This window comes from Calidris pugnax, unplaced genomic scaffold (assembly GCF_001431845.1).
Source record: "Calidris pugnax isolate Ruff unplaced genomic scaffold, ASM143184v1 scaffold44, whole genome shotgun sequence".
NCBI classification, from domain to species: Eukaryota; Metazoa; Chordata; class Aves; order Charadriiformes; family Scolopacidae; genus Calidris; species Calidris pugnax.
In genome coordinates this window covers 749,002-760,595 of record NW_015094506.1, presented here as the reverse complement: position 1 = coordinate 760,595, position 11,594 = coordinate 749,002, and the positions used below count along the sequence as shown (strand labels likewise).

Here is an 11,594-nt window from a genome sequence, read left to right as displayed (position 1 = left end):
CCCCCCCCCCGCGGCGGGCGCTGCGCGTGCGCGGCGGCGCGTGTCTCCTCAGCCCCGCGACGGCGGGCTGTGGGGATGCCTTGGGGCCGCCGCCGTCGGGGGTGGAGAGGGGGCCGGGCCGGGCCATCCCACCGCTTCCCGTCCCATCCCGTGGGGCAGAGGCGGGGCGTTTATGTAAGCTGTGGGTAGGGAGGCCGGCACCCGCCCGCCGCCGGTCTGTGCGCAGCCGCTGAGGCGCTGGCGGGCCGAGCGGGTATGGGGAGGGCGGCCGCCCGCTCGCTCGCTCTCCCTCCCTCCCTCCCTCCCTCCTTCCCTCCCTCTTTCCCCCCGTGTCTCCCTCGCATGTCTCCCTCGCCCCGGCTCGGCCCCCTCCCGTGTTCGGCGGAGGTGGGCGGTGTGCCTTACGAAACGGGGCCGTGTCTCCACGGCCGCCCGCCTCAGCGCTGAGGCGATTTCCAACGAGTTCCGAGTAGCAGAATGGGTTACAATGGCCTCTCTAGCAATTAGTAAAGTCATTTTTAGTAAAAGACGTGTATCTGACGTCTTCTGTTTTAATTGCAGAGCTCAAGCCAAGGCCTGCGTGCCGCCGACACGGCGGGTTTCCCTGCGCCTTCTCCGTGTTAGCCACTGACTGCTGAATGAGGCCTCACACCGACAGGGCTCTGCTGAGCAATTTCCAGCCCTGACAGAACAGCTCTAGCTGCACATCTGAAAATAAACCCCCACCTGTGGATCGCAGCTCAAATCTACAACTTCCAGAGTGTTCATAAACAAGTGGGCAGCAACAGCAAGAGGGGTCTCATTACAGATAACAGCTGACAAGTAAAAGGCAGAGGATTCACATCAGCAGTACTGACCTTTCTTGGCTTCCAGAATTCCAGAGCAGGACAGTACTTTAAGAATTGTAGTTGCTGTTTCTACTAAAATATTTTGTTCTGCTAAGATACACAGAAAGTGAAAGTAAAGTCAACAGTAAGAGACATGCATCACATGTTTCCCTTCACACCTTCCTCGCTTTGAATGATTTAATAAAATGTCATTAATGATCAAGGCATGCTAGCAGCAGAGGCCCCAGCCACGACTTTGGTTTTATACAAACTTTCTTTCTAAGAAGTGTGGAGGCCCAACTTTTCTTAAGATTTGACTTTCAACAACAGCATAAATTATTATGAGGTTTTCAATTATTATGCTTTCATACGTGGAACATCATGTTCCACAGCTCATCATTCCGGTCCAGAAGAAAATACGGGATCCTGTCATATACCCTTGCTGCAACGCAAAGCTGGAGTAGTTGCATTATTGTAAAGTTGAGCATGGTTTTCTCAATTAATCCAAAGCACATTCTCCCCCGCTTGTTTTTTTGGTTTTATTCTTAGGAAATGCCAAATATTTGATGAATAATTTTCAAAGAAATAAAATAGAAAAATCTTGGTAGTTAATGACCACTTTCCATCAAACTCCTTTTAATTATGTAATTTTTGAGCACATTGACAGAAGATAGATTCCTTATTTTCGAGGAAGGTCACCTCACAATACAGTTTTCATTTCAAACTTTCAAACTGCTTTTTCATACTCCTTATGTTCCCTGCTAGCTCCTGCCAAGGCTATGACACTGAAGATGGCCCTGAATAAAGCCCAGCGTCAACTGATCTGCCTTCGTTGGAATACTGAGGTGGAAGCAACCCTCCCTCACTGGACCTTACAGTTTCATAACCAAATGGCAGCCATGAAAACCATCAGTCTATAAGTTGTTTGGCATTATGGACTAAATAACAACTGCAATATATCATTAGCATATCATTATATCAAAACACCGTTGGGCTCTAGCCATACCTTCCCTGCCAGACGGTTCGTTCTTGATTTAGAAGTGGAAGGAAGGTGAGGAACATATTAATTAAAATGTCAGATCTCAAGGGAAGAGTTTCTCCAAGTTAGCAGAAAAAAAGAAAGTAGAATCACAGTTAATCAAGGAACTAATACAAGTAAACCTCACTCCTGGGTTCTCTGGTGGATAACTTTTTTAAAGAACATTATTGCTAATTTAGCTCAGATGGTAATCGCAAAAATCAAGAGAGTGGGGAGGAGTTAGAAGGGAAAAAAGATAACATGAAGGTGTGAAATGATAAAAGCATAAAGAAACAAGTATACAAATACATTGTGTGTTACAAATTAGAAACATTTTTTAGATACATGCTTTTAACACCTCTGTATGTCATTTATATTCATGAGCATCGTTAACTGTTGTTGAAATGGCAGTCATTCAGGAGACCAAGCCCGAGCTGGGTTGATAGAGCACGGTTGCTTTCTGTAGCAGTTCTCTTCTTCGTTAGATCTTTTTCACAGGTCTAACTCAGACCGTTGAAAATGTAGCTGACAAAAGAAGTGTTCCCGGAGAGAGAACAGTGCTGGTTTTCACTCGCTGAAGGATGTGATCGTACAGACCCGCAGTTAGCATAAAAAATCCTAACACACCTAGAAAACCCTTTGTAGTCTAGGAATCATTTATGTGTCTCCGCTGATTTGTTACTCTTAAGTTGAGAAGAGAAATGAAGTAGATACAGCTGAAACAAAAAAAAAAAGAGAGGAAGATGATTCTCACCATCACAGCTCGTTTCACTTCTGAAACACCACCAGCAAAACACGATAAATCCAATGATGACCTTTGGGAATTTCATTCTTTTATTCTGTAATAAGCACGGTGATCCCTTGGAAGAAAATATGCTGATGAAAGCTGAGCCTCCCATCATCACATCAGTGTTGCCTCCCATCTGAGTGTGATCCTGAAGAGATTTTTCAGAGTTCCACTTCCAAACTGAGTCAAAGCATCTTTGTGGAGGTCAACACCTTTGGCACCAGGAGCCCCAGGGCTGTGACTGCTGGGTACGGTCACTGCTGAGCCGCACAGGGCACAAGGCCTCACCAGCACCATTATTTCAGCTTCGGTTTGGGATAAATACCAGAAACAGAGCATTTCCCTTACTGAATCTATAGGATCACCTGCTTCCCCTCAGAACACAGGTACACAAAGTAGCCTAATTTAAAAGTGTTCATTTTTTTGCATGCCCAGAGGAGGGCAATGAAGCTGGTGAGGGGTCTGGAGAACAAGTCTTATGAGGGGTGGCCGAGGGAGCTGGGGTTGTTCAGCCTGGAGAAAAGGGGGCTGAGGGGAGACCTTATCACTCTCTACAACTGCCTGAAAGGAGGGTGTAGAGAGGCGGGGTTAGGTCTCTTCTCCCATGTAACAAGTGATGATGGCCTCAAGTAGCTCCAGGGGAGGTTTAGGATGGACACTATGAAAAATTTCTTCACAGGAGGGGTTGTGAAGCATTGGAACAGGCTGCCCAGGGAAGTGCTTGAGTCACCATCCCTGGAGGTATGGAAAGGAGGGGCAGACATGGTGCTGAGGGACATGGATTAGTGATGGGTTTTGTCAGTATTACGTTGATGGTTGGACTCGATGATCTTAAAGGTCCCTTCCAGCCTAGACAATTATTCTATGATTCTATTGCAAGACTTAGAAATGATCGATTTTCAAATTTTTTTTTTTTTTTCATTTACTACATTAATCCTCTCTTGAAAGCTGTTTAAACCCAACCACCTTTAACCATTTCTACTCCCACCGGAGCCCGCTTTAACGAGTGGAAGAACCTCGGGTGATCTCAGAGAGAGATTAAGAGCAGAGTTTACCAAGAGACCCGAGTCCTCCCGTCCCGCAAACTCACTCCGCACCGCCTTCCCTCGCTGCCGCCCGCCTCCCCGCTCCGGCCGCCACATGGTACATCCTCCTTCTCTCCCCCCCGCCCCGCAGCGGTGGTAGGGCCCAGCGCGGCGCTGCGCGGCGGCGAGCCCAGCCAGGTCAGGCGCGCTGCGGGACGGGGGCGGCGGGTGGGTCCTGCCCGGCTCCCGCCGCCTCACACCGGGGCCGTGTGTGGGGATGTGGGGGCTCAGCGGCGTCCCGCCGAACGCTGAGGGAAGCCCCGTCGCGGCCCCGCCGTTAGCGGGCCGGCTGAGGCCGCCGCTGGGCCTCCCCGCGCCTGGGCGACAGGTGCGGGCCTGCCGTGACAATGGCGGCGGCCCGGCGGTAAAAAGGGGGCGAGGTGCGGGGGGAGAAGCGGCGTGTGGTGTTAGCGATGGGTGGTTGGGAAGGAGAGGCTGTAGCGGCCTTCCAGTTCCTGCGGGGAAGGTGGGGAGGGACTCCTGGTCAGGGAAGGCAGGGGTAGGATGAAGGGTAACGCTTTTAAACTGAAAGAAGGTAGGTTTAGATTAGGTATTAGGGAGAAATTATTTACTCCGAGGGTGGCAAGACACTGGAACAGGTTGCCCAGAGAAGCTGTGGATGCCCCATCCCTGGAAGTGTTCAAGGCCGGGCTGGATGGGGCTTGGAGCAACCTGGTCTGGTGGGAGGTGTCCCTGCCCAGGGCAGGGGGTTGGAACTCGATGATCTTTAAGGTCCCTTCCAACTCTGGCCGTTCTGTCAGTCTATGAAAGCCTTGGGTGCAAGTCCCAGTTGCAGGCCAGGAGTGACCTTTTTGCCAGGGGTCTTCAACAACACAGCAGAGCCCAGCCAGGGTAAGAGGGCTCTGGCTGGATGGGCAGAAAGAGCCCTGCTAGATCTCCCACCCTCTGCTTCTGCACTAGCTGTATCCTCCTCCAGCCCCTCTGCCCCAAAGCAGAGTCTAAAGGGAGAGAAAAGGGATGTGCAGATAGAGATGGTCCAGGAGGCTATGCCTGCTTGCTGTCTTTCAGTTTTCTCTGTACTAAAAGCACCACTTGGTGACCTTTGGCATATATAACGTTATGCTTCCTTAAGCGTTTTTTCATGTCTTTCCTAGAGGGAAGGAAAACCTCTTTTTTTCGTTCCCCACAAGGCCAGCCAAGCAGTAGAACAGGCAGCCCAGAGAGGCTGGGCAGGTCCTCAGTCCATGAGGGTTTTCAAGACCTGACTGGAAAAAGCAGCCTGATCATATCATAGCAGACTCCACTTTGAGCTCTTGCGGTCCCTTCCAACCTGGATCATTATTCTAGGATCCTCTGTAGGTTTTTCAAGAAAGCTTTATGTTGGTCTACCCTATTTTTGTAATACCCCTTCATTTCTACTACTGATGCAAAGCAGGGATTCATTTTTTTTTTCCTGTAAGTGCAGAAGCTTACCCTACTATGCATTAATCTACAAAAGTGCTACCTATTACTGCTCCAGATTTCATCACAAGCTATTCGAATCCTATCTGCACTGCTCTGTTCTAGGTAAATACCTACTCTTCCTGGTTAATTCAGAGTTCAATTTAGGCATTTTAAAGTTCCATTTAATTCTCTATAGCTTACTAAGACCTGGCTACAGCTTGCTGTAATAAAAATTACAGTTAAATAATACAATAAAAATGCAGTTACCAGCATACAGTAGTAACCATATTGTTGCTCTCTTTAGTCAAAGATTTTGTGAAAAATACAGTATGAGCAAGAGGTTGGTTTGTTAATTATTCAAAAAATGAAGTTTGGGTCTCAAAATACACATTCAGAAATTTTGAATTGAATTTCATCCCTGAAATGAGGGATGAATCAACCATTGGATCCTAGTTCCATGTCCTATAGAAGATACACATAGGAGTCTTATTAAATAATGAAACTTAAAACAGCCCTTTCATCTGTAGATACAGGTCACTGCAAGCGTGCTAACAAGCAGGATCACAGATAACTTCCAGATAGACATCAGTTCACTTCCCTGTTGCTCTTATGACACCTGGCAATAGGAGGGTGCTGCTGGCACTGAGAGCAAATGTCTTGTCTGAACTGCCCATTTTTTCCTCTTAATTTCTCAATTGATTTACAATCCCCACGGCAATATAGGTATGTAAAAAGTTGCAGTGGGGTGCTGCATATTAGGACAGTAGTCCAGCATGAGCTTTAAGAGTCCTCTGAACTTTTTGGAATAGGTTACATACCCTGGAAATGTGATACTGTCATCTATGGTCTCTAAAATACACCAAATGATAACTCTTAATCATCCTCTCAGTTTCTAGAGAACACCATGACATTAAAATCCATTCATCTTATTTTGCATGTGATATTTTGCTTAGTGCTTTATGAGGGCTCCTGAGTACCCCAATCATACATGGTTTAGCAAATAAAGTTTTCCTTCCTTTTATAGTATTCTCTCTTTCTGCATGGATGTTCCTCGCTAACAACAGGAAGAAACTGACTGTGATGTCGAAGATTTTCAGACAACATAAAGCTTCTTTTAAGTGCACATAAAAATCATTTCCATGTCAGATCTTAGAAGAGCACAATTTACTATATCAGAATTTTTTAAAAGCTCTATAATAGATAAAATGACTGTGTTTTAAGTGACTGTATTACTCATAAGGCAATTTTGTTTAACAGCAGGATTACACATTGAAGTAAAAGTCATGGTTAGTTATTTTTCCAGTTTGTTCTTTGAAAGTATCATCTGACATCCCAAACAATTGTAACAATACTTTACTTGGCTGGCAGTTTCCAGCTGAGCTGAAGCATTAATGAAGAAAGCCCTGATCCTTCAGAGGTTTGTTTACTCTGACTGGACCCACTCAATTCAATAGAGCTACTCAGGGTACTGCAACACAAGCGGTTGTGTCACTCCCTGTGGAGGGGAGGCTTTAGTTTGCAGTCCCTGTGAAACAGTCCCTTTTTCAGGACACGGAAAGGTCAGCACACAAAAAGTTTGTGACTTACCTACACTTAGAGTGCTTTCAGGGCTATTGGGGAAAAATAGTTCATCCTGTGGTGGAGCTTCCTGGACAGCACTTTTCAAGAAGTTTATGAAGATAAAACCATTAGCCTTGGGGTTATGACACAAGCAGCTTCATTAACCAGATTTTGCCTCAGAGATTTGAAACACTACAGAAAAACAACTTACCAATAAACATCTTCAGTTAATAACATAAGCTTGCACATAGGAAATTATTTTTATGTCTTATTCCATTAGTTTACGATATAGTAACATGAGTCCAGCTTTTAGAAGCTGAAAAACATCAACTTAAAAGCAAAGGTATGCTTTCTTCAGATAAAGTATTTTACCCCTGGAAAATATTTAACCTTACCTGGCAACTAGATAGAGGCTCTATCGCTTAAGATCTTTAAACAAACCACGTATTTTCTTTAAAGATGGGTTATAAAGAAGATTCTAGGGGTCTCGTACAGCTGTTCCTAAAATAGGCTTCTGCTCTGTTATGTAGGAGATAAGGCTACGTGATCATAACGGTCTTTTCTCTACTGAAAAAACCTTAATTTATCTTAGTGCTCATGTAGGTACACTTTGAAGCATGCTATACTTTGGGAGAGGTGAAAGCAACTGTATAAATAGAATTGTCAAATGCACAAATTGTATTTTCCCCCCCCCTCATTTTCAATTTGAGCACTTTTAAGCATGTTACCAGCAACGGCAATTTGTGCGAGTATTTCACAGGCCAGCAACTCTCCCTGTCACGCTCCTTGCTTCCTTAAAGGTTGTTATGAAAACACCACCTAGGAAGTTAAAAATACACTTAATGCTGTCTCTGCCTGGCTGCTGCAGCCCCTCCGGCCGTGTCAGAGCAGGTGGCACCACACGCGCCATTGGTGATACCCATCAGCCAGGTGTGGGGTTCCCCACCACTGCCCTGGGGTTGCCGGGGGGACCCCAGCAGAGCCACCCAGGCACCTGTTCCAGGAGGACTCTCTGCCCACTGGGGGTGGCCAGCAATGACAGAAGTGACCCGGAGACAGAAATAAGGTGTCAGTGCAAAGGGTGGCTCTAGCAAAGTAGGTGCTGGGAGAGGCAAGTGAAGGCCTGAAGATGTTACAGTGTGCTTTCCCTCAAAACACCAGTGTGCTTATTCAGAACCCAATTAACAAGACTCAGCTAGTGAAAAAAACACATTCATAAAGATTTTGATGATTTTTTCCTCCTTAATTATAACAAGAATGATTTCACAATGCTGTTAGGCTGTGAACTGCTGCTGAAGGAGCACCAGGGGGGGTCTCTGACACATGAAGGAACGAGTCACATGCCAAACAATGCTTGAGAAGTTCAGCAAATCCATTCAGAAGAGTTAAGAAAGATACTGAAGCTGCTTTTTAAAAAATTAATTTGGCAGAATTACTGTCACATTAAATTGCGTGAAACATTTATTCTAACGTAGCGCGAGTGAGCTGTAATGTAATTAACACCGTTAGCTGCAGGAAGTGGCTGACACTTGGGTTCCTGTATGACTGCAAGCATTTCTATGGACAGAGCCCTGCCCCCACAGCAGGTTTGTTGCATCCACGTTACAGTTCTAGTGAAGCATCCATCAGAACATTAACCTTTCAAAAGTCTTCCCCCCTCTCCCCGCTTTCACATAAAAGCCAAATTTTGTGCTAATAAGAAAAATCACCATTGAGAGTAATTTCTTACACCAGCTTAGTCTAAATACCAACATCTCTGAGGACATTACGAGGTATAACTTGTGCCTTAAGTGTGTTTCCTTAGAGTTGTTCTCTTTCCATAGGGCTGAATTCCGCGATGTTGAGAGGAGCTGCTCACGGTGCAAAAGATGCATTTACTCTTCTGTTGACGAGATCTCAGTACTGGAACCCAGGATGGAATTTTCCCTCAGTGTGGACTGAAGTAGCAAAGAGGAGCTTCCCAGTACGTTCCAGCTACACAACTGACACAAAATCGAGAGAGGAAAATAAAGAAACTATTGAGAGTCTCCACAAATTGTCAGTCGATGTTAAGAAGATCCGCAGATTAAAGGAATGGGTCCTTCTCCAGGATGTGGCCTATGTTAAAGAAATTGCTGGTATCTTACAAGAAATGGGAGCAGACAAGACTGCTGTAGCCAACATTTTAGAACGCTGCCCAGAGGCAATTCTCCACACTCCTACGGAGATAAACTCTCAAAGAGCTCTATGGCAGTTAGTATGCCAGAATGAAAAACAGTTGATTAAATTAATAGAGCAATTTCCAGAGTCTTTTTTCACTATTGACTATCGTGAGAACCAGAAGGCAAATATACTGTTTTTTCAAGAGTTAGGACTTAAGAATCATATAATCACCAGGTTCTTGACAAGCGCACCAACTATTTTCTACAATCCTGTTGAGAAAACCAGAAATGTGATAGAGACATTACAAAGAAATTATTTAAGTTTGGGAGGTTCTGATGCAAATATGAAGATCTGGATACTGAAGCTATTGAGCCAAAACCCATTTATTTTATTAAGTACCTCCAGCACAATCCAGGAGAACTTGGAATTTCTCCAGAAGAATGATTTCACTGACAATGAAGTGCTACAGCTGCTGTCCAAACTTAAAGGCTTCATTTTTCAACTTACCCCTACTACTATGCAGAAGAGTATGCTTTTTTCCCAAAATGTCTTCAAGTGCAGCGATCAAGAATTAAAACAGCTAGTGCTGAAATGCCCAGCCCTTCTCTACTATTCTGTTCCAATTTTGGAAGAAAGACTTGAAGGCCTGCTGAAGGCAGGAATTTCTGTAGCACAGATTAGAGAGACACCGATGGTGCTGGAATTGACAACACAAATTGTTCAGTACCGAATTAAAAAACTCTCTGCTTTGGGATACGATATAAAGAGTGGATCTCTAGAAAGCTTGAATGGTACTAAGAAAGATTTTGAAGTCAGTTATGGTAAGATACAGTCAAAGAAGGAGAGACCCATTTTTAATCCTGTTGCTCCTATAAACGTTGAAGATTAATTTGAATGCTGTCCTTTAAATAACGCAAAAGAAAACTATCAAAGAGAAAAGAGATGTTGGTTCTTTGAGAAGAGCCAAACCAAAAGCAATCTTAACCAGACTGTAGTCTTACGCTGTACTTTGTTTCTGGACTGGGTGTTAGGCACAACTTCATAAAACAATTGTAGCTTTCTAGCATTGTCAAATAATATCATAGAACCTGGTTATGATAAAGGTTGCCTTTTTCCCACCAAGGAGGACCTCATATGGTTGGTTGGTTTTTTTTTTTGGTTCTGTTACATTTCCCTATCTAACAGGGCATTAACTGCTTTGGATTTTCAGCTCTGTCACTGCACAGTCTATCTCGTGGTAACAATTAGCTCAGTCTTTATCAGAAAAAGAGAAAAGGGTTATTGTTTCCAGCAATGTTCATCAAACCACTGGTTCACTGACTTTTGGAGACTCTTCTGGGTTCCCTTCCTTATTGAAATAAGTTGAAATAAGTAGCTCTCACTCTCAGATCCTGAACTGTTGTGGACTTTATTTCACGGACAGGAGAGCTGAGCTAGAGCGCAGTCCGAGAACAGGGGCAGGACATAGTATTTTTATTTAGTGACTCCTGCAGTAAGGCCCTAGTATGTTTGTGTACAAACCATAATGCACAGAAACTACAAGACAACCTCCTTCATATTTCTGAAACTTCAAAATGTACTCCTTTTGCAAAAGGTTTGCAGCAGGAGGAAATACATTTATTGCTATTGTCTAGTTCTTAATTCCTTCTTTTCTAGCAAAGCTTGGGGAGAGAAAAGGTTACGGAGAGACTCGAATGAGTCTCAAATGATTGCAGGAGAAAGGAAAAAGTCATGCTTTTATATTAGATGTAACAAAACCCTAGTCCATAAACCACTGGTGATTAAAAAAATGACTACCAAATTTGTAAACAGCTGCCACAGTTTCTAAATATACGGGTGACACTGCTTCTCAGATATCATCATATGGTTAATTGTTGACAAGTGCTGGCTTTCAAAATAGTAACTATCTGACAGTGTTTAAGTCCTCAGGGGATTTTATTTATTTTCATTTATGGGCTGTGAATGATAATATAAATTAGTAGCATTATTGACGATCTAGAATTGGGATCATCAGTGATTTTATTTCTCAGGAAGACTTCCCTAAGCAACTATTCCATACACGTTCCCGCTTGACAGCGGGAGAAAACCAGTCACACACCCCCTCACCCCGGGCCATTCTTCAAGGTCATTTTTAACAGACATTTTGGCAGCATGTCCAGGGTTCCCTTTCTTAACGAGAAGTTTTAAATTGCTGAGGAAAGCTGGTATTGAATTACTCGTTGAGAGGGCGGGCTGCAAGAGGATGATTTTATATAGCCTGCTAGGTTACGCACTGCAAGCTTGGAAAGGGGCTGGAAACATCTGGTCAGAGCAGCGCCAAGATCTCAGCAGCTGCAGGTTTTAAAACTCACCGCCACGCAGGCGAGTGCGGACGTGACAGCCGCCTGTGGGGGGAGAAACACCGCCGGTGTAAGAGCCTGTGACAGTGGCCAGGATGCTGGAGGTGGCACGTATCACCGGCACGACAGGAGTCAGCCTTACTAAGCCATTTCTCTGCTGACTCGTCAAAACGCATTATCGTTTCCCAAGAGGGAACTGGGAAGACAGCCATATTAAAAATTCATAGGGACTTGCCTTTGTCGCTTTCTGGCCGTCCTTCAGCGCTCCGCTATTAAGGGGACCACAATGTTATTGGAATTCAAAAGCATCCTTCCCCTCAGACACAAGGGGGCATTTCAGCTCGCTGAAGCTATTCATAATACACCACAGAACCCAGCAGTGGTTTAGGATGAAAAGGAAACCGAGACGTAAAACCATGTCTCCCCTGAAAA

The 11,594-nt window shown here is 44.8% G+C and overlaps 1 protein-coding gene across 4 annotated transcripts; it reads left to right on the top strand.

The window, feature by feature from the left end:
• The first annotated feature begins 2,908 nt into the window (after window positions 1-2,908).
• MTERF2 (mitochondrial transcription termination factor 2) lies at window positions 2,909-9,956 on the top strand. 4 transcript variants are annotated; one of them, XM_014964091.1, is made up of 3 exons: window positions 3,848-3,855; window positions 5,144-5,244; window positions 8,505-9,956. In XM_014964091.1, the coding sequence occupies exon 3, from the start codon at window positions 8,519-8,521 to the stop codon at window positions 9,710-9,712; it is 1,194 nt and encodes a 397-aa protein (XP_014819577.1). In that variant the 5' UTR covers window positions 3,848-3,855; window positions 5,144-5,244; window positions 8,505-8,518; the 3' UTR covers window positions 9,713-9,956. The 4 variants fall into 4 exon arrangements, with proteins under 4 accessions (XP_014819579.1, XP_014819576.1, XP_014819577.1 ...); XM_014964093.1 differs by lacking the exons at window positions 3,848-3,855; window positions 5,144-5,244 and adding an exon at window positions 2,909-3,018; XM_014964090.1 differs by lacking the exon at window positions 5,144-5,244 and having other exon boundaries at window positions 3,810-3,855.
• Window positions 9,957-11,594: the final 1,638 nt, after the last annotated feature.